At 33.4% G+C, this 23,232-nt stretch overlaps 2 protein-coding genes across 4 annotated transcripts; both read right to left on the reverse strand.

Moving 5' to 3' along the window:
* Positions 1–1,171: 1,171 nt before the first annotated feature.
* Positions 1,172–3,695, reverse strand: LOC137832134 (Calcium-dependent lipid-binding (CaLB domain) family protein). 2 transcript variants are annotated; one of them, XM_068640148.2, is made up of 4 exons: positions 3,434–3,695; positions 2,492–2,613; positions 2,297–2,392; positions 1,172–1,839 (listed from the first exon to the last, which is right to left on the reverse strand). In XM_068640148.2, exons 2-4 carry the CDS (start codon positions 2,603–2,605, stop codon positions 1,546–1,548), a joined length of 504 nt encoding a protein of 167 aa, XP_068496249.2. In that variant the 5' UTR covers positions 2,606–2,613; positions 3,434–3,695; the 3' UTR covers positions 1,172–1,545. The 2 variants fall into 2 exon arrangements, with proteins under 2 accessions (XP_068496249.2, XP_068496250.2); XM_068640149.2 differs by having other exon boundaries at positions 3,174–3,449.
* A 1,292-nt stretch (positions 3,696–4,987) lies between these two features.
* Positions 4,988–22,262, reverse strand: LOC137832133 (sister chromatid cohesion protein PDS5 homolog A). 2 transcript variants are annotated; one of them, XR_016521832.1, is made up of 33 exons: positions 21,706–22,262; positions 19,858–20,061; positions 19,533–19,714; positions 18,830–18,956; positions 18,476–18,694; positions 17,895–18,111; positions 17,655–17,800; positions 17,404–17,546; positions 16,310–16,459; positions 16,179–16,227; positions 15,907–16,098; positions 15,282–15,464; positions 14,480–14,634; positions 14,179–14,305; positions 13,699–13,848; positions 13,547–13,603; positions 13,286–13,422; positions 13,043–13,155; positions 12,737–12,880; positions 12,442–12,638; positions 10,793–10,949; positions 10,554–10,694; positions 9,646–9,717; positions 8,960–9,556; positions 8,756–8,863; positions 8,538–8,617; positions 8,074–8,125; positions 7,900–7,986; positions 7,740–7,777; positions 7,492–7,551; positions 7,262–7,407; positions 5,622–6,034; positions 4,988–5,516 (listed from the first exon to the last, which is right to left on the reverse strand). XR_016521832.1 is itself a non-coding variant. In XM_068640147.2 (33 exons), exons 1-33 carry the CDS (start codon positions 21,796–21,798, stop codon positions 5,466–5,468), a joined length of 4,992 nt encoding a protein of 1,663 aa, XP_068496248.2. In that variant the 5' UTR covers positions 21,799–22,262; the 3' UTR covers positions 4,988–5,465. The 2 variants fall into 2 exon arrangements, 1 of the variants encoding a protein (XP_068496248.2); XM_068640147.2 differs by having other exon boundaries at positions 13,043–13,160.
* Between the last annotated feature and the right edge of the window lie 970 nt (positions 22,263–23,232).

The raw sequence follows: 23,232 nt of genomic DNA on the forward strand, positions 1-23,232 counted from the left end.
GTGTATATATATGTGTAGTTTTGAGAAGGTGAGAAACATTTTCTAACTTTTTGTAAAAATTTATAAAAAATTATAGAGTATGAAGGAAACTTATTAAATATAAAGTAACATCTGAAAAAAAAATTTAATATTTTTCAATTTATAATAAATATAAGAAATTACACTAGCTTTTTGTATAACTTCTTCTTGTTCTCTTATTATTTTAGAAAATAACTTTTTCATAGAAGTACACAGGATAATATTTTTTTTAAAACAATTAAAAGAGATAATATAATATATTAAGAGTGATAGATTGGATAAAAAAATGATGAAACATATAGAAGTGCACCATAATAATAAATTATGTATTCAAAAGAATATATTACAGAAAATCTAAAAATGTGTTGATAGAATTGTTCATCTCACTTCACATGAATCTTTTTATGTTTTAATTTAAATCGAACAAAATTATGTTTTTAAACTATATTATTCGAATGTAGATTACTTCGTTAAGAGAAATTAAGTTTTAATGTACAATAATAGTTATAAGACTTTTTTTTGGTAGGCATAATAATCATAAGATTTGACCTAAAATAAACCACAAGGAGGACCTAAGCTTAATTAAAAAAATCATCGACTGGTCCCATTGAAATTTGTCCATATGTAATGCAGAGAAGAATTATTGGTCAAGTAAACAAACATTACTCTTTCTTCTTCATAAATGCAAGGAACTTTTATATCAAGAACAATGCTATCAACAAATATATACATTTCTTTTTCTTTCTACTTCAGTATTCAACATTAAACTACTCTAACACATGATATTTTTTTAGTATACTAACGAGTATTCTTTCAAACTAGTTGAATAAAACCAAGAACAGAAATATCACAATTATTGTTATGTAATTAAAAAATACATCTTGATAACCTTTTTATGTTTTGGCTCAGCAAGTCTGCATCTATTCTTGAAACTGTTCTTCACAGTCATCTGAGTATTTGTTATGGATTGAAAAAATGAAATCTGACCTAAGAAAACTCTCTCACTGTCTTTAGTGTTTCTGCCACTGGAGTTCAAAGCTAAATTATGGTTGAGTAATTATACTTTGATAATATGTTACATTGTTAAAGTTGAGCAATTCCTTTGATTATTGAAATAGTTTATCACATGTATATAAGTAGAAGTATAAACTAGTAAGCAGAAAAACTTCTCTTTTCTTGGCTGAAAATCAATACAATACCATCAAAACTTATGCAATACCCCAATGAATGATCATTGCTAAAATAAGGGCCAGTTTCTACTTTTTTGGGGGGAGGGTATGTAATACATGGTAACAAACTTAGCACACCATAAATCACCACATGCTGATTTGAAAATGCAGCTTCTAGAGACTTTTATCTAATTGGGGATGAGGTATCACCAACTCACAACTAAATTTCATTGAAATATGCCTCTATTAATGATATTTTTTTCCATTTTTGGGTAGAAATTCATCTATGCAGAAGTTAATCAAAAGCGAATTGTGATCTTGTTAGAGATTTTCACTTAGGACAATTGCAATTTCTGCACTATGTTGCAGGAGCAATACGTGTGGCCAGCTTGATGATCAATTCTAGTTCCCCAGACTCTACTCCACGAAGCCTTAACCAAACATTCTGCACCACCTCACCATTAACACAATTGATACTGCTTTCACGAACAAGACAGTTTTCAACATCAGGTATGACCTTCCTTAAGGTTGTCTCACCAGAGGACACTCGTAAGATATCCCTTAATCTGGCCGCAGAGACTAATGGTTGAAGGTTGAGGAAAGCATTTCCCATCTTGTCATCAGCCTTCAATAGATCTTTATCAAACACTTCCTATAAAAAAAATGAAAAAGCAAATCAGATACAATAACAAAAGCTAATAAACAGTGCCCTGTATTCAAAGATGACAAAATATGTTTTAGATTCTTAATTTTGGTCAAAATTTATTTTAGTTCTTTTTATTTTAGAAACGATCTTGGTTCTCATGATTTCAACCCTTAATCCTTAATATGGAACATTATACTAGAATAAGGGACAAAATTTGCCAATTATAAAAAATAAGAGAACCGAAATCGATGTTTGTAAAGTATAGAACTAAAACTATATTAATTTAGCCAAAATCTAAAAGGGCCTAAAACAAAATTTACTCTTTAAAGAATATTACCAGAAAAAAAATCACCAATCTATTTCACAAACACTGACTACAGTATCTTCCTTGCAAAAAAGATTATAAACCAGAAATTGAAGAAAAAGAAGAATGAAGGGGCATACTCAATATTATGGAACTTACCAAATTCAGAACTCCCAAGGGTTCTGTAAGAGTGAAATTAAGCTCTTCATTCCAAACAGGATTCAAGCAGCTGTTAATTACCTTGGTCTTTGCAGTCTGGTATAGTTTAGTAACATTTTGAGGTTAAATATGCTACAAAATTCAATGTTAACATAAACAAGCTAAAAATGAAATTGACATGTCAATCCTACATACCTGGTTCCCTAGTTTCAGCACAACATAAGGATCACTGCTCTTGAAATCCCGGATCACCAACCTTTTCCCTTGCACAACAATGACTTTTAGCAGTCCCAATTGTTCACTCATCATTTATACTCCTGCAAACAAGTTAAGACATTAATCAAACAAGGTCCAAACCGAAGAACAAAATATGCAGTTGCAAATTGCAATGTTCACCGTTCATTTAGGAAACAAACACAAGAAAAACAAAGCAAGGAAACCGAGTGCGTATGATAAATGGTGGAAAATAGTTCCCTTTTACAAAGAATTGTAACTTATCAACCCCAAGACAAAAATCACAACATGCTAGTCTCAAATAGCAAAAAAAAAGATAGAAGGAAAAGTTAAAAAAAATGGAAGTCTAATTTTTCTATTTCCTTGCTGTTAATAAGCTTTTAGCAGCAAAAATTACCAGGAAAAGAAATCCAACGTGAGCATAATGAGAAATGAACCAAACAGAAGAATAAAATAAACCAAGTTGAAGAAGGGAGCCTGTGGTGGATAGCAAAATACTAGTTACTTTACTTCCTTTTCTGCAAGAAAGATACTTTTCTTACTTACCCATATCAAAAGTTGAGCTTTTTCAAGTAACTAAATATCCCAAATTTGCTGTAGTAATAATAACAAAAGCATTTTGAAAGAAGAGAAGGGGAAGTACCGACAACAAAAACCAACAGATCATTTAACCGAACGAGAAAAAAGCAAGTGAGGAATGAAGGGTGAATTCCTGAGTAAATCCTCATCAAACAAAAGAAAGAATCATAGGAGAAAGATCCGATCCCAAAGCCAAGTGAAGTGTGTTTGGCATTTGGCACACTGATCCAACTTAAACTAAAGGAAAAGGAAAAGGATATATCCCTTTGGGAAGTAAAAAAGCCAGAAAACAAAAGGAAAGACATGAATGATGTTGGAACTTACCAATGGATAAGTGTGTGAGGTTGTTTGGTTTGGGAAGTGTGTTAATATATTAACTTTGTGTGTTGTGTTGTGTTGTGTTGCTGTGATTTGTGAATGAGCAAAAAGAGAAGATGGTGAGACTTAAAGACAGTGGAACAACCTCTTCACCGGTAGCTATAGGTGGGTTAATGAGAAGGTTATATAAAGACAGGAAAATGTGAGAATCACACCTGTCGGTCAAAGGATATGATTATGCATTATGAACAGATCGACTGTGTTGGCCGCAGGATTGACCAGGCCTGGTCTTCTTCTTATATCTCACTTTAAAATTTTAATACATTTAAAAGAAAAATAGTTTCATTTTTTTAATTTTGTCCTCAACTCAAAGATTTTTAAGATAGACTAATAATAACATATCTCTAGAGACAAAAGTATAAAAATAATTTGAAAATATAAATTAAACCTACAAATCTCATGACATATTTAAAATAGAACAAAAATTCTAATGTTTAAATTTTATTTATTATTATTATTATTATGAAAGCGTAGTGTAGCAGTGCGTGCGCGTTTGGTGACTGGGTTCAGTGCTGACTCTGACAACGCTGGTTTATTATGTTACTCACTCCAACACTCTCAACCGCGTGCGCCACAAACCTTGCTTTTCCGACACTTCATTATATTCCTCTCCATCTTTCCCACCGTTAAACAAATCAAATTATAAATTACCTTACTTATCACGCAGACCACCCTATCTTCTTCTTCTGTCAGAATTTCAACCATTTCTTTTAAAATATTGTTTACCATGGTAACTGAACCGAGTCCTAGTTTTTTAATAATTACAAGTTCAAATTACATTTGTAACATGATAATATATAATATATATCAAGTTTAAAAGTGGTGAGGCCACTGCGTTCAAAATAAATTATTGAGTAATTCGACATTTCTATAATTAATTAGTTGAAACCAGTCCAAAGCTCTTTTTTTTTTAAAGTGACCAAGTTTTCTGACATGCAAGTAAACTCACACGTTTCATTCGAAATATTGTTATACGAAAGATGTAAATAACGTAAATCATTCATGGACACAATGTACTTTACTCTACGCCACAGTATAATTTACTTTATGTAAAACCGTACCTAGACTTAATAAATAGTGAGCAATAAACATGTATATATAGAAAAAAGACAATTAATGCGCTTGCAAGAAAAAGTACGCAAATACAATTTTTACGTAATGTTATTCCAATAATAACTATTTAATTTGTAAATATATATTTTACTTTCCTTTCTTGCAAGTGTTGATGGAAAATATATGATTAAAGTTATATTTGCTGGAAAATTCTTGGGAAGAAACTGGGAAAAAATGGGACACCGATAAGATTTGTGTTTGAGTTATCTGTAGAAAATAAGAAGAAATTTGTATTTCTACTCAATATAAGGCTCTGAATCATTTGAAAAACTAGAGAGATACATTGCATCATAAGCCAAAATACTAAGTTAAGTCGGGGAGGTTGTGAAAAAAAAAATGGTTTGAGTTCAGAAAGTAAAAAAGCGGAGGTTGATAAGATAAACCATGTCCAACAAAAACAAGAAGGAGCACATGGTTAGATAATCTCTGTGACGGATGCTAAGAGTACATAAGTATGAAGAAAGTAAGAAACTAGAGTTACAAATACAATTATCCCCACGTATAGCTGTACATGTTGGCCCACTCAATGAAATATCAATTGTGTTGGAGGGATGAAAACATCCTCATGAATCATATATGCTAAACCTATCACCTACACTAATAATAAAAGGTCATTTAGCATAACATAATCCTAAAAACCTCTAAAACACAACTTTTTTTTCTTTTTTCTAGACGTGGGGATGACAACTGTTATATTACATCTACAGGTGGCTGCAAGAAACGCATAGAACATCTATTAGTGTGTCAATAAATGGCAGTCATCATCCACACTGATACCTATACTGGCACTGAAACACACTAAATGCTGCCACAGCACTACTGCTACTGAAATGTTCAGAGATTTGTGCTACAACTGACAAACTGCTCACCGTTTTTGCCCTGAGATTTTCTTTCCCGAAGGACGCCTCCATTTGCTCTGCATAAGCCATTCTTAGTGATTAGCTTAAAAATAAAATGTGCAAGATTTTTATCAGGTAAGTAAAAGTAGATGCGACAATTCTACAAAGGATGAGTAACTTACCAGCGGCTCGTCATCAGAAACTTCAGCGATTTTGGCACCATCAGGACTTGCTGACTCTATAGGTGATTTTTCGACTTCTCTAGGACTACCTTTCCCATAGCTGTCATTTTGATTCCCTTCAGAACCTGATTCTTCTCCAATATCATTTTCTCTCAAAGCTCCTCTTGATTCATTGACATCTATCTCTTTTGAACTACTTTCAGCATCATCATTTTGATCTCCTTGTGGGACACTCCCTTTAGAAAGCCTCTCACCATACCCCTGCTTCTCTTGATCAGATTCTTTCTTATAACTTGAGCTCTTCCCTTTCTTGGGTTTCTTTCCACGTAAAACTGACTTCGCTTTCTTGCTAATCTTCTTCCTTTTAGTTATTATGACATCAGATCCTTCGCCCTGTTCCGCTTCAGAACCACCTAGAATACAATTAAATATTTACAGTTTGAGACTCCAAGCATAATAGTCATTTCCAAAGATAATTGGAAAATTAAGAATTAAAAGTTTCACAAAAACAAGATTTCTCATCGATCATATCATGAAAAATAGGTAGTTGAATGATAACTAATGAAAGAAAATTTAATTTAAAATCTATTTTAGATTCAATATCCCAAGCAAAATATATGCAACTTAAGATTACATTAAGAATATGAAAGGAAAAGCTTTTATTGGGAAAAGAAAATGTTTATTGCATAGTAAATATGAAAGTCATATTTTTCTTCCCCGATAAAAACTATCCATCTAGCATTCTTACCACCAGTTCATATGGTTGATTTTAACAAAACCTATAATTAAATGAATTTGGTTACTAACATCTTCCAAGCTTTCTCCTCTTCATCATCAAAGTGCCTAGTCAAAGATTAGCTACTTCAAATCAAATAAATTATTTTACTAATTACAGTTTTCTTTTGAAAGGTACGATGGATAAGAGGGAGAATCCCTGGCCATACATTAAGTTACTGTCTTGTGATGTGGTGGTAACGGGTTCTAGTCGGAGGAATAGACTCTTACAAGGGTAAGGCTGTTTTCATTTTGGGCCTTCCCTGACTTCCAAAATGTTGGGAGCATCGTGTTCTAGGCTTCCCTTTTCTGGGTATGGCAGATAAAAGGTAATGAGTTTTCACAAACTTCACTGCATTCACAACTCAAAATTATTTTCCTAACCGACAAAGATTGCTGTCATCATTTGATCGGAATTTGGTACGACACATTTCCTTTCTGCGATCAAGACTGTCTATTTAACTGAATGAATAGTACATCTAAACCTGGATAGCTGACCCGTATTTTTTAAAAGGAAATTATGAAATTATTATTATACTAACAGACAGGCATTGGTCAACAGCAAGCAAACCTCCTAGGTACGACATGTAAACATACCAAGCACCTATTCTACAGCAAACAAGATTTAGAGCAAGCATGGAGATATATAGCCTGCTAGGGGATGAGAGAGTAGGAGTTAAGTTTTATATTGTACAAATGTTTTTTTAATTTCACAAAGTTGCATTGAAACAGAACCACCAGGTTTCTGCAGGTCCTGAAGCGTTAAATCCAGATCCATTACACAAATATCAGATGTAAATTGTAATCAATCAGGTGATGTAAATGAGAAAAACAATATGTCCATCAAACCTTTTAAATTGCATTACCTGAGTTAATCCCAGCTTTAGATATAAGAGTGTCTTCAGGGTTTGATAAGTCAGAACTCTCTTTGGCATGCTCATGCTGGAAATCGATTTTTGAGGCGCCTTTTTGTCCATGTTTTACTTGCTTGTTAGGAGATTTACCATTAACTCTAAAGTGCAAACGATACAAGTTATAATGATAGAACATTGAATAAAATCATAAATGTATAACATAATCTCATTTCTCCACTAACATTTGTTTTGTCTTTTTACTTGCTGAAGCACTGGAACTTCTCTGCTTCTTCCCAGTAGACCTATAAAATAATTGAGAAAAATAACCCACAAAGGATGACAGTACATTCAGAATGGGGTACAAGACGTCCAATGAAGCTAGAAGAAATAAAACACAACACACTTTAATTCAATTTTTCCAAAATAGTGGAAATTTTTTATATTCAGATGTACTTTGAAACATATTCCTCAAAACAAAAGGAATACTTACACTTCTCGGGAAGATATAGTTTTTGAGGGCTTTAGCTTCTGGAAGAAACATAATATAAAATTGTATCAAACTTCAAAGATATTTTATATCTTTTAGGGGAAACAGAAGAACAGGAGAAATGTGTCAGAGAAAGAATGAAGAAAAATGGAAAATTGGAGACCTTATTAGGTTTGCCACCCTTGTCAATAAGCTCCCATCGCTCCTTTTCCAAATATAGCACTTCTACATCCCCGTCGTCATATAATATCTTCCACATGACATGCCACGGTACAATTATATCAGAACTGTAAGTTAGCAGGCAGAATACTTGCACCAATTCAGAATGTAAGCTTACCACATGTTTCCTCTTCGAAGAATCATAAGACTTAATAGTGCCTTCATAAAATCTGCAATATATCAATATAGAACTTTAATTAGAAATCCTAGGAAAACGAGAAGACATTGGGGATTTTAAAAATTTGTTTCTAGGATCAAAGTAAAGAAAACATACAAAAGACACATTAGATGTTAGAAAGCTGGATAATTAATAGAGCCAGTCAAAAATATTTAAAGCAGTTAATCTGAGCAGAAGCAATATGAAAAACTTGAAAACTAGGCAAACTAACGAAAGTGCAATAAAAAAAAGAAGCTAAATCCATGAGTTATCTTTAGAGAAAGTGGTCAAAATGCTTCAGACATAACTAAAAAAGTATATACAAGTTTTTTTTTCTCATCTGTCTTAGATTAATAAAAACGGTGGCATCAATATACCATTTTGCTTCTACGATTGATCTCTCAAGATTTAATTTAAGAACTTACTTCTTGTCCAAAGGCCACCAAACTCTAATTCTGCAGCCCATTAGATCTTCAGCATCACTTTCACTTTCCTTTGTTGTACACTATAGGAAAACAATAAGATCAAATCAAACTAATATCCAAGAGACTCACGGGAACATACACATTATAGCATGGCATAGAGACAATACTTACTTGAAAACAATCACAACATTGACTACAATAGAGGACGAGAAATTTACCTTAGCCAATCCTCCAATACTTTTTCGTTTCAGCTTTTTAGCAGATCCTGTGGATGACTTGAATTTGTCACTTTTAGACTTGTCAGTTGGCTTTGAATTATCAGGACTCTGCAAGAGGACGCAAATAAGCAAAAGTCTATAACATGATAAATTCAACTTTAAGATCCTACAGTGGTATAAATTGGCCTGACAGTAAGATTTCACCTTCATGTCATGCTCTTTAGATTTGTCAGAGTCATCATGGTAGTTCTTGGAAGCCTTGACTTTTGCTTGTATTGAGGGCTCATTGCCTTTAACCTTTTTTCTTTGAATTGTTTTGCTATCTGTGTCGGGGTTAAATTCTGCACCCGACAGCAACTTCACTCTAGAGGAGTCTTCCCCTGAAACTCTAGGTGGAGCCTTTGATGTATTACTACTTGACCTTGATTTTCCATGGACAAAGGAAGACCGCTTACGTTTAGGCACAGGAACCAGAGTTAAGTCTTCTCCTTTTCGCTTTTTAATTGTTGCCCGCTCTGGATCCTTTTGCAACTTCTTACTTGATGAATTTTCATGACCGTTACTTGATTCAAAATTAGTGGATAATCCCAAGTTATCTATGTTAATTTGTCTGACCACATTTAGGATATCGATATCATTTTCAGCCTTTTTTGTTTCAGCTGGCACAGCCTTTTTCTTTTTTACTCTTTTGCCCTTGGTTCCCTTGGATTTTATGTCCTTTATTATTTTTCCAAGGGACATTTCTTTTCTATCTTTTTCACCGTCCTTTGAAGTGTCATCCTCAGCTAACTGAGATGAAACCTGACATATGGAAGAAACATTGTCACTTAATTTAGATTTAAAAAGCACTAAAAGTTGCTTTTTAACTTTACCATTTTCATCAAACATACCTTTTCTAATTCAAGTGATTCAAAGTGAGCCAAGACACTTTCATCAGCCAACCAGGATTTCTCTTTGCTTACCTGCCAAATGAAATTACACTAGTAACCATTTCTTTTTAACAGAAATAAAACAATATGTTACATATATGTTTCAAATCAATCAATGAAATGACTACAAAATTGAGTTCCACGTACAATATTAGAATCTTATTGATATGTTAGAATCCTGTAAATATAATAATTGATGATATTAGGATCAATTAGATTGATTATATATTTATGCTACTAACCTAGATAAGGTAATTGAATATTCTGTAATTATGTTCACTCTCATGTAAATTGAATAGCTCTGTTGTGGTCTAGACACACATAATTAACCATATGTCATCTTGGTTTCTCTTATCTCAACGTAAAAAAATAAAGCTTATAATTTAAAAAAAAAAATAGATTTAAGTCTAACTCAATCTTACAAAATCAGCTTATAATGGGAGGTTCCACATATATGCTCTAATTTGATCATATCTCTAGTCAGTGTGGAATTTTCAATATAATTACATTCACATTCAACCAAACAATAAGATGCTATCAACCATGTAATCACAGGGAAGTGTCTTCTAACTAGAGCAAATGTATATATCAGATCTCTAGCATCACAAAAGACAAAAGTGTAATTAAATAAAAAGATCAAGTACCTTGTGTTAGGCCAAAATAACAACAAAATCTACAACTTAAAACACAGACATTCAAAATGTTTTAAAAAATATGATGCAAGTTATTGGCAATAGCAATGTTACAAATCAATCTCATTTAATAAAAGCATCTTCAAGAACTAGCAACTGTTTGGGATGCATTTTGTAACACTTGCCAATTTAGCATGCCAGAAGGAAACTATACAATTTGACAAGAAAGAAGAATACCACGGGGCCACTTTCCTTCTCACATGCTTTGTATAGCATTGGAGGTGGAGAAACTGAAGGAGACAGTGCTTGTAAGTCAACCTCCTTCGGTACTAGTCGATTAGTAATTGCTAACCCAAGGTCACATATGGCATGCGAATTCTGGCCATTCATTGATCACAAATGTAAGATTACAGTCTCATTGCATTGACATTAGCAATTTTTATCTATATTGTAAAAAGAGATTATTTAGCCTCAACCTTCGATTTTGATGCATCAACGACATCTTCAGATTGCTTAATACTCCAAAAGATAGAAGTAATGGTAGATATAATTTCCTTCTCATTGTTAATAGCTTCTTCTGACTTCACATCATCATCTCTTTGCACTAGCATTGATAGTATCAAGTGTAGCTGCCTGAAAATTCAGGACAGAACGAAATTTTATAAGAATGAGAGTTCTCTACATGTCCCATGTTTTGATGCTGTACGAACCAAATTAGTAAATAGAAAAATTGAAGCGTTACAGCCAAACACAAAAACTATGCATACAGACCGTACATGTTGACGGTGTTCAAACAGGGAAACTAAATTATAAATTAACACAGGGAACTCATGAAAGAAAAAAAACTTTAATGCACGCAAGTAAGATTTAAAATTATTCCAAACTAAGATTTATCTGAGTTTTTCCATAAACTCCAACAAAAATAAGCTTTCAAGGAAAGCATGTGGCTTAGTTTATATTATTTTAATCTGCAGACAACTGCCAATGAGCATTATTAGTAATACAAGTCATAACATCAGCATACAGCACACTAAGTCAATAATTGATAATAAGTATAATCGATTATTGTTATAATCAATTTTATGTTTGGGCGAGTTTGCTTAAAAGTTCATTTTTTTAAGATGATTAATTTTGTTTGGATGCAACAAAAAAATCAGATATTAATTGAAAAAAAAAACATGAATGAAATTGAGGGGAAAAAATAATTTCTGGAAAATAATCAATAAGGTACAAATTTTCAGATTCATAAAATCAGCTTATTTGTTCAGAAAGAAAAAAAAAAGCTTTCTACAAATTTAAGCTATTAACATACAGCTGAAATACCAAAGCTAACTCAACCTGCCCCTCCCCACACCCAAGGCAAAAAGGTGAAGAAACAAATATGATTGTTTCTCAAAATTAAGTTGTCCCAAAACATAGGCTAAATATTTTTACAAAGTGACTTAGTTCTAACTCAACCCTACAAAACCTGTTTGTAAAATAAGAATTGTCTTCATTTATATACTGTATTTGGACATATCCTAGTCAATATGGAACTTGGTTTTTCCCTATACACCCGCTCATGTCCAGCCTTATTGGGCTCGGTACATGGATAATGTTGGAGATTTAACATTGACAAGAGATATGACTAAATTGTAGTATATAAATTAGAGTAAATCTATCTTACAAACCGGTTTTATGAAGTTGAAGTAGACTTAGTTCAGTTTCTAGATGGTATCAAAGTTTATCCTAGTAAGGTTTGTTAAGCCTATCACAACACTCACTATCAAACCTCCCTCAAATATCTAGTACCAAGCTCAAGATGTCCAGTCCAAGGTGTGCTGAAAATCCCACATTAATGCAAAAAACCTCCCCTTGCAAGCCGGTTTTGTAAAGTTAAGTTAAGTTTAATCTTTACTTTCTAAGAGATAACAAGGCGAGTGGCCCTTTTAATATATTTATGATAAACTTTGATATCATCTTATGCAGTAGTTTAAGTCTAACCCAACCCTACAAAACTGATTTATGAGATGAGAATTGTCCTACGTACTGCATTTTGACACTATCTCTAGTCAATGTAGGACTTCAGGTTTTTCCAATAAATATGTATCCAGCTCAGAGATGTCTTATAGGGATGAAATAGTACCTGTATAGATTATCGTATGCTTCAACAGTCTTGCAGTCATCAATATCGGGGCAGGATATGTTAGCAAGGGCATGAACTAGGTACGCAACGATGTATTCAGGGTAAGTGGTCAAGGAATTTGCATCTGATTGTCCAGAAAGCTGCCAAGCCCTTGCTTGGTGATGCATGTGAATAATGTCATTCAGGTTCTGCTTGTCCTGCATTAATAAACAAAAGTCATCACTAAGACAAAAATTGACGTCAAAGCAAGGAAATTTTGTAATTGCAAAAAGGAACGAGTCAATCAAAATATTACCTCTGCAAACTCCTCTGGCTTGGAATCCTTGGATCCAAATATGTTGAATATAAAGGCACATGCATATTTGGCATTTAAAAGATTGTCTTTTATATATTGATGAACTTTGCTTAAGAAAACCTTCTTAGCTTGAGGGAAGCCAATCTATCAGACCCAAAAGAAGTCAGAGAAACAGTTATTTATACATTGGAATGAAATTTTCAACAAACCAATTTCAGCCTAAATGTAATTTTGTCTTGGCAATAATGTGGTCAACAAATCATAAATGCTACAGAAGAAATTAAGTATACAGAAGGAGAAACATACCTCTGTTGTTCTTAGAGTTAAGTGGAAAATATCAACAGGTATCTTGTGATCCCAGAGCCTTGACAAACGAAGAACTGCCTTTGCAGAAGCAAGCCGCAAATGGGCCTTATCAACTGAGCTGCAAGAGGGCATAAATAAGTGCACAGTGGCTTCTAAACCGCAGAACCATTTGAAATGAAAAAGAAAAACTGAAAACTCTCAGATAAATTAATGAAAAAATGTAACTCCGTGAAGCTGATATACCTTGACTGTAGTTCCTTTGATATTTCACCATAAGACAGCATGTTTCTCAGGATACCCAGAAGACCGTCTATACCAAGACGAACATGAGCGTCTTTGACTGGCAAGTAGCTTTTCACTAGAGTTTTGATGCCATATATCTGCAGTAAAGAAAGGGAAAAAAAAAGTCAATATGGAAAACTTACAAGAACTATCCAATGAGTCTAATTATAGAATACAGATACTATCCAAAGCATCTACAATATCATAATAGAATATTCCTACCTTCAAAACACAAAGATCACTTCTATCATCCCAAGATATTCTTGAGTGATCTTCTTTCTGAAACCATGAAAAGATCATTTAAATAGAAACTAATTACTTCCATAATTATATTTTAAAGGAGCACACCATGGAATAGAATTTGAAAGGCTTACACTATCACTTTTCAAAATCTTGTTTATTATATATTCTTCAATTTCACTCTCTCTAGTTTCAAATACAGGCATTGCAGTCTGTGCTATACACCCCAGAGACTGTAGTACTGCAGGTATATGTGTTTTCTCTTCCAGCATATCTACAAGTTTCTGCATATAAGGTGAAAACAATAAGATATATAAAAATCAGAAATACAGGGGAAATGACCTACTTCCTTTGAGGCCCAAATTACACTTACACCCTTCTTTGTTGGAAAAATACCTCTAACTCTCATACTTGTTCTTGTACTTTGACACCTTCACTTTTTAAGAAATCACATATACACGCCCCTTACTATTTATGTACAGACCACATAGACCCCTTAAAAAAAGCACAGGAGGTAGGCATAATTTTTCAAACAAGAAGGGTTTACGTGTAACTAGCGCTAATTTGAGATCACCATAATTATCCTGTAACAAATAATTTAATATATATGAAACCTTGTACAGAACAGAAAGAGACTTGAGGCCATCATCCTTTGTAATTGCAACCAGAGCGTGAACAGCATACTTGGCCTGTCTTCGACTTCCTTCTAAACATAATCTCTCCAACATAAGCTCTACAGAACTGCATGAAACAAGGAGCAGTAAGAATGTTATAAAAGGAAATGGATATAAAAGAGTTATCAAATTTAACAGTATAATCTCTCAATACGGTCTACAAAATTGCATGATACAAGGAGCAATAAGAATACTATAAAAGAAAGTGGATATAAAAGAAATATCAAATTAAACATGACACCTTGATGTAATTGCGAGCTGTTCACGAATAGTACCGCCAGACTTTGCTAAAACATTCAGAACACCCTCTTTGATCATATCACTATTATCCTTAAGTAAATTCACCAGCGCCTCGTCAGTGCCTCTAAAAAGATATGGACAGAATCGAGCAATTATCTGCATCTCATCATTAGTCAACCAGAAATTTAGAGTTAGAGATATGATTTGATTAGAAAACAATATCCCAGTATTTTAAATTTTCCGGTCCAAAATGACTGAAAACATGATATTGCTTGATGACAAAATCATGGAAGCATAAGAAATAATAGAAAGGGGCACTGCAAAAACACAAGCATCCTAATTCACACAATGCTGTTTTAAAATACCAGTAAACCATTATTGGGACTTCTCCTAACAGCTTAAATGTAGGAGATGAATATACTTCATGACGCATCTTTAAAAGACTAACAATGTTTGCCACACCAAACTAAATTCTACATCATAAAGTGTGCGTTTTTTCTACAGTTTGAGCTTAAAGGGATTCCGTACGTGAAGCTGTGTTAGAAAGTCAAGAAAAAGATTCATTGGCCTCCTTGGTGACTCCTAAAACTTAAGTTCCTGGGCTGAAGCAATCATCCACTACCAAAGACATAAAGCTTTTCAATCTGAACAAGCTATAGAAAAGTTTAGGATTTATTTCTTTGCCACCCCCACCCTTTCTGCAATGAACTAAAATGAAAACTGTTTGGCATATCCACTGCACGATACAAATATCGAAAAAACAAGTTCAAAAGTCAATAAACCTAGAATTGGCATATTCTTACCACTAATATATTCATACAGTATTGTATATCCTGATCATTCTCTGAGGATTTATGTGTGATGATTTCTGAAAGAATAGCTTTCACGTGCTCCTTGTTGAAAAGTAAATAGGAACACTTTATATAGAAGGCATTCAGAAATTCATAGAGCTGATGATTTTCACCAAGTATTTTAAGGAAATCATCCTGGAGACAAAAAGTAAATAAATAACCAACATCAGTAAATAACAAACTGCAAATTATAGTTCCTTTCTTTCTATAACAGGAAAAAAAAACATAAGAGCAGTTAGTCCAAACCATTACGAGATATTAACATTTGGATGTTCAAATACTACTCTCCTAAGTCCTGATAGACTCCCAAGGTTTAAGTGGTCTGAAATTACAATGTTAATATTTATGTAGTTCATCTAATTGGCACCTTCTTAAAAATGTCTGTACAAGTAACAGAACCGCAGTTATAAAGACACTTAAAATGCATTAGCAACAAGTTCTGAAGCTTATAAATCTAACCCACAGGATTTGGGTATAATATCTTCACCTCAAAGACCGATCCCCATGCAGTTTGCAGCTATAACTTTCCCCAATTAGTATGTCTAAAACCATATCTACCAATTTTAGATTATATTACCCCGTATACACGAGTTTGATGGAAGCTGGTATTTGGATCAACAAGATCTTTCAAAATTTTCCAGATATTAGGATCTTCTAATTGATCAAGAATCTGGAAACTCTCTTCTGCCTTTGTTGGGTCAGCAAATGAACGAGACATTACACGGAAACAGAACACAATCTTTTTTTGCACCTCAGGAATGTCTTTCCCCTGCGTTTAAATGAGATCAATCCCAGTTTCACATAAATATGCTTTGAAAGTTCATCTTTCCAAGATCCATGGTAACATACCTGACTACTCTGCCTCAGAGCTAGATACTTTCTCATCTCTTCCTGTAATCTGATACCACAGTTGCACCATGAAAATAAAAATTTGAGACACCAGGAGGAATATAAGCCATTCAGAGGTAAAAAAAATGTACCTTTGTTTTTGCTCAAGTATCTTTTCAAGAGCCTTGACCTCCACTTTATCTAATCTAGAGAAAATCCCAACCCAACGTTTAACTATATCATTGATTGAAAACTCTGATGGAAACAAGGATTCACAAAGAATTGATTCAATTATATCCGATCTGCAGAATGAAAAGTGAACAAAAGAAATATCAATAACTAACATTTTATTCCTAAGGAGACAAAAAAACAAGAAAATTAAAGCATATAAAAAGGAAAAGAAAAAACAAGCTTAGAGGCTACAATAGTTTAGACAACCACCACTTTCCAGTTTGTACAAGTATGTTGAAACTGGAAAAAAAATCAGAAGCACAAAAAATACATAAATCAAAGCAATGAGCAACTTGAAGTCATTGACTTAGTACAACAAAGGCCTTTCTAAATGACAGGTTATCTATAAGGAGGAGCCATTTGAAATTTTAGAACTATTTCAATCTTGGTATTCTCTAGATAAAAATAGAGATTTTAAATTTGATGCACAATCAATGTACAATATTTGCACCATAAACCAATATTGTATTAGTAGCTTGTTAATGAGTTTGACTAGGTTAAGAATTGCTAGAGAAGCTAAACTCATTAAATGACTTACAAAAATTTGTTATAATGATAGTGAATCAAAATTAAATTAAAAAGTTATTCATAAAGAAAAAATTAGCATGTTAATACCAACAAAAACATTTACTAACGTGTACCTAATGCACATGGTATGATATTTAGTTATTTACTTCAAGATACTCACATTTAAAAATGATCTTCAACATATAAGACAAGAAGTTGTAACTATGGTGTTATATTAAGCTTTAAAAGACTTCTACTCTCTCAATAATCTGAGGTGTTAACTAAATAGTATGTAGCTTCAGATGAAGAGGGTCTTCAAACTTTAAACTAAAATTAATTTTAAGAAAATAATTGGTCTGTCCTTATTCTATTCTCACATAACAGTAATGGATTATGTTCCCATTAACATCATATGAAAATGCAAAAGCCTTTATACAAAAAATAAAATTACCACAATGCAAACAGTGACAAATATAACCAAATATCTAGTACAGCATCAGTGTTTCACCTGAAATCTTTGTCATAGAAACATCTAATGATCTTCCCTGGAATCCAGTCATATTCACTGGGATTAACTGTGTTGGAACTATTCTCACAAAAAACTCGATAGATCTCAGCCAATCTCCCCATAGTATATGTTTTAACAAGTAGCTGGAAATGTAAAGCCAGATAAGGATTTGAGATGTGGTCAATTAAAATAATCAGAGTTTAGAGAGAATGTTAGGCAATGGGTAATTTAGATTTTAGAGGTATACATACAGATTTATCACAAAGCCGCTCAGCAACAAGTTTCACAGTTTCATGAGGGACTGCATTTAGGGTATGACATGCCACATCACAGATAACATTCACAACTTCCTTTCGAAATTTCTCATCAGAATCCAGCAGCCGATCAGAAAGGGCAGCTAAAAAGTTGTACCCAGATAAATTTAGAAGATATAGAAAAAAAATATAAAAAACTGAGACTGAATATCTTGTACATGCATCCAATGGACTCACAGAAAATTTGAGGAGCTTCAGCCCTTAAAGGATTTGACAACAGACAACTCTTTACATGCTCAAGGACAGACATGCGAACCCCAAAATCTCTATCAGTCAATTTCTTTAAAAACTCTGAAAATGTTGTCTGAAGTGCTTCAGCAATGGAGGATCCAGGAAGAGCAAGTATATCCCCAACCAAGTTCACTGCTTTTAGACGAGTTTCCAGCTTGTCAGTCTGCAAATGTTCAATTACAAATGAGAATCTGGAAACAAATGTGAATGACAGTCAAAAATATTACAAGCTACGACACAAACTAAATTTGATGGGGAATAAAAATATGCAAAAGTGACTCTTGGCAATGGTGATATCTTTTGGTTACTTCTGTTCATTTTCAGTCAAACAATAAAATCATCCTTTTCCATTCTCTGTTTTCTATCCTGGGTCTTTATCAGAAACTCAAATTCTAAAGCACGGCTATTTACAAAGCATAACATGATTGCATAAAAATTACATAATGAATCTTCTTTACAATAGCATCAAACCTCAATTTAATGGAAATAATTTAGAAACCATACAGAACCAATAAATCAGTATTTACCATTAGCTCTCCAGTGACATAAGGAAGAACTTCGTACAGGATCTGGGGAGCACAGCAATAGAGATCATAGAGAACTTCATGGTATTGAACTTGACTGTTAATTTCTTTGCTGTCACCTGATATCAATGATAGTAAAACTTGTTTAATGCTCGGTTCAAGTTTTTCCATGCATTGCTGTATGATATTCATGGAAAGCTTCCTTGCAGCACCAGTAAGATCCTGCAACAAAGAAAATTCAGACAATCATGTTTACCATATAATATTAAAGATAATACATAAGACAACACTCATCCTCCAAGTGCACCAGCAACCTGCCTATAACAGGAAAAAGTTTATATAAGAAAAAGTACTCACTTTTTTGTCACGGCCTAGTGTAGACAGTAGAATAGACAAAAGATCCGGATGTATATCCTCACTTTCTTCTAAAAGAACAGCCATTATAGTTTGCATGGCTGACAGAACACTTTCTGGATGATCATCTCTGTGCATGAAATAAAGTACACAGGTATCACTCATTGATCTAAAGAGAATCTTTAATCAAGAAAAGCACTACAGAAATTTGACATTTGAAAAGTACTACCAAAGATGCTTGAAAGCTAACATCACAAAGCACACAGAAGTACTACTCAATACATATGCTTGATAAATCAAAATTAGACAATACAAAGAACTGATAGAATAACTAGTAATGGATAAAAAAACAGTCAACAAATCAAGAAGCAATCGCTCTAAGAATACAAAAACTAGTGTTATACATATCATAGTTGTAGGTACCAAAATATGTCAATCATCACACATAAAACACCCGAATGTAATGTAGGACAACAAGCAATAGAATGACATATATTAGTTTCACTACTTCAGAATTACAATATTTGCTTCTCCATTCCACAACATCACATTCAAAGTATACAACTATTTAAGTTTCTGTTTGTCTAATTATATTAAATTCATTTTATCTTTTCTTTAACCAGAAATAGAACATAACTTTTCGGGAAATATAACTCTATAATGAGCTCGCATTACAACTAAGTAAAAGACTTTGTGATAAACTAACCTGGCTACTGCAAAGAAAGTACTGAACATTTCATTCACCAGATCATCGCATTCAAGATCCAGCATTACAACACAGGATCTATATTTTGCAAGAGTCTCCAGTATAGCAACTCTCCGGTCAAAGGATGGGCCACTTGTATCACTCAGACCACTAAAAGTGCCCACAATCAACTGAAATATGTCCTGCAAAGTGATCTAATAATGATTAGGATGAAGGAGATTATGTTCCCATCCCAACTATATTTGTCTTCTCGTGTGGCAGGAAGTAAAAAGTAAAAGAATACTTGATATTATTTTTTCAGATAACCAGAGTAAATGAATGATACCTTTAGAACATCATCGCTGTAAGGAGCTTCAGGTGCGGTGATTCGAGTTATCTCACAAACACATATTGCAACTAGAAGCTTGACATCACTATCCTGGTGCTTTAGCAGTTCTGGCTTAACAATTGCACTAAAAAAGGGCTTCATTGACTCTAATGTCGAAGCTGATGGTGATTGATCCAAGTCAGTAAGGCATGATGCAGCTTGCTGCAGATAGGACAACATTTTGTTGAGGGACGAAGGGTAGAGGAACATTAGCAGTTGCCAATAAAAAATGATTGCATTTGAAAAAGCAAATTTTAATGCAGCACAGCAGTAACATATGTAAAAAAATATTGGAAATTTATATCACACATTTGACCATTTTGACCAGCATTATATGCCTATGAACTAGTTTTAATTGTCTAGTGCAAACTTGGTTTTCTATTTTTTGGTGATAGCCCACATTCATTTTGCCGTAGGAAAATAGAAAATTCATATCATAGAGATACTATGTACTACTTAGAAGTCTATTATTTTCAAACACCTTATAGTAATGTTGAGAAGAAAGAAAGAAATTTCTGCAAAAACTTAAAATAAAGAAAAACAGTATTATTTGTTATAATTACAGAGTTCATCCAGAACTACAAGAGTAGCTAGGAAACAAAGAACTGTGATAAGACTGTGTCATATGTCCATATGACCAACCTAATCGGTATCAATACGTTTGTTAACTTTCTCTCTTCACGTTGTTGATAGCTTTATTAATAAGGACCTAGGATTTTGAGAGTAAACCACTATTACCAGTCACTAACCATATGGTAACCAACTTAGAGGAACAGCACACATATTGAACCACATTAAGCCTTAGCCATGTACTACCTTAAAAGGATCCTCAGGTTTTTCCAAGAAGATAACACTTAAGGCACTACAGATCTAATAGCCTTCCTAAGCGAAAGACCGAATTTACTACCATAGATGTGTCATGTGCTGTGAACCAGTCAGTATGCTTGATAGAGTATACTTAAACTGGTCATATTTTAAGACTGATGCTAATAAGGAGGCCAATCACAGCAAGTGTGATGCTACATCTTCCTAATTCAATGCTTTGTGGTGGGGGTATCCTTCTTAGTTTATCTCACAGTCCAACTCTAGTAAACAACACTTTCAACCTCAAATACACTTTAAAATGGAAATTGAACCCTAATTCATTCATACATGCCAAATTCCATCACGTTAATTTAAATAAACCTGGCTTCAGTTAAGTAAGTAATTTGAATAAGTATATCTTCATTTTCACTTGTAATCCCGCCATCTTTGTGAAAATTTGCAAACTCAGTAGCTTCATCCTTTTCCAGTTATCCATCCAAAATATCCACAGTTTTAATAAACTTAACTATACCACAAGGCAAGACGAACTTAACAAGCACAGAAAACAGACCTAAATCCCGTTCAGAAACCATTCACAAATTAACCTAACTCAAAAGCCACTCCAGAAACACGCTTCAAATAACCAAAGTCTCACATGAAACACACTCAATCTACCAATTGCTCCTCTCAATTGCAAAAAACCAACTACCAAAACCCAAATCCTCAACCAATTACAAACCACCCACAAGAAGAACCACAAAAACGGAGACCAATACACGCATTTGAACTCAATTCACTCATTCCAACGGACAAATCAAGTTAACCGAGAAAAAAGTCACAGTTTTCCTGACCTGAACTCCCGAAACAGAAAATAACGAACATAACTAACCCCAAAAATAAAAACAAAAAAGTTCGAAATTTCCGTAAAAAAACATGAAATTCTCGAAGCGGGTCTAAACCAATTGCAAAACGAAGCAACGAGAAATTCGAAGACACACACACCTGCAAGAGCTCGATGAGAGCGTCATAAGAGGAGGGAAGAGATTCGAGCTTGGATCCCAGCTCCTCGAGCAGAAGGTGAGGCTTCTGAGCCATGTTGTGCTAAACGACGTCGTTTCAGCGACGCGCGTGCAGTTTCATAGAGTTTCGACTAGGCTAAGAGCTGAGGAAGAAGAAGCAGAAGAAGAAAGTGAAGAAGTGTGAAAATAAGAAGAGAGAAGGGTTTCCCTGGCTTCTCTCTCTCTCTATCTTGTTTTTGTGTTGCGTTGCGAAGTTCGATTTTCGAACAGCGAAGCCAAATCCAAATCTACGCCAAACTTCACGCGCTGACTTTTTTACCTTTTTGTTTTGCAATTGCGACCTCTGATTTTACGCGTATTTCCGAAACCTCCCGTTTTTGCCCCTCGCGTCTTGCAATTGCACCCCTCTCATAATTCCTCCTGTTTGAGAAACTACCTAAGTAACACAAGCGACAATTTTAATGAAGTTAACCTTTTTTCCAAATACAACTGTGATTCGGCGGAAGTGGTGTTTTTAGTTGCCGTCAGTTACGTGCTCCACTCCCCTTTCGGAACATGCATTTATCAGACCATCTTAAACCATGACAATCTTAATTACTGCCAAAACCTTTCTTACAAATGTCAACACTAGTCATTGTTCTCCAAATATCACCATTTCTTTTAAAAAAATTAACATTGTTTATTTTAACTAAATATTTCACTTCTTTTCTATGTGTGAAAATTAATCATGTTATCTTTTTAGGAACTACCATTATTGTTGTTAAATGATTAATGATGTAAGATCTAAGCTTAAATAGGATTACGTTCTTTTTTTTAAATACACCTTTTTAACAAAAATAAATGACATGTAAATTGTGCAAAATTCTGATTTCGAATTTTCTTCATTCACTTTTTATACTCATCACTCTTAAGAATGTTCTAGTTTTATATCAATCTCCTTAACTTCAAAACAAAGTCACCACCTTTTGTCACAACTATGTTGGTCACACTCTCAACTACTCTTCGTGCCCTCTTCTAACCATAATATAGTGGTATATTTGATAAGCAAAATGACCTTGAGTTTAATTGGGTAAATATTTTTAAAAATAATATTATTTAGAGAATTTTGTTTTCATAACTCTCTGTATAAAATTGGTATTATTAGTTTATACTATTTGTTTTTAATTAAATAATATATTATACAAACTTTTCATAAAAACCTAGTATAAATTTACAATTTTATAGCATCTGTTAGGACTTCTCGTAAACAATAAAAGGATCCAGTTTAGTAAATAAAAGATGATATTTTTTTTTTGTAATTTTTTATAGAAAAATGTATATTTTAAAGAAAAGTTATGTATTGGCTTATTGATGATTTAAAAGTTAAATAAATATATATATATATATAACGTATTAAAGACACTTATTTATTTTTTACCATCAATGTATAATAGTTATTAAAATAATAACATAATTGTAATCTATAACTATCTAACTATATATAAAAGGGATTTTTGTTATAATATTTTTT

Source organism: Phaseolus vulgaris, chromosome 6 (assembly GCF_051622355.1).
Source record: "Phaseolus vulgaris cultivar YP4 chromosome 6, ASM5162235v1, whole genome shotgun sequence".
Classification (NCBI taxonomy): Eukaryota; Viridiplantae; Streptophyta; class Magnoliopsida; order Fabales; family Fabaceae; genus Phaseolus; species Phaseolus vulgaris.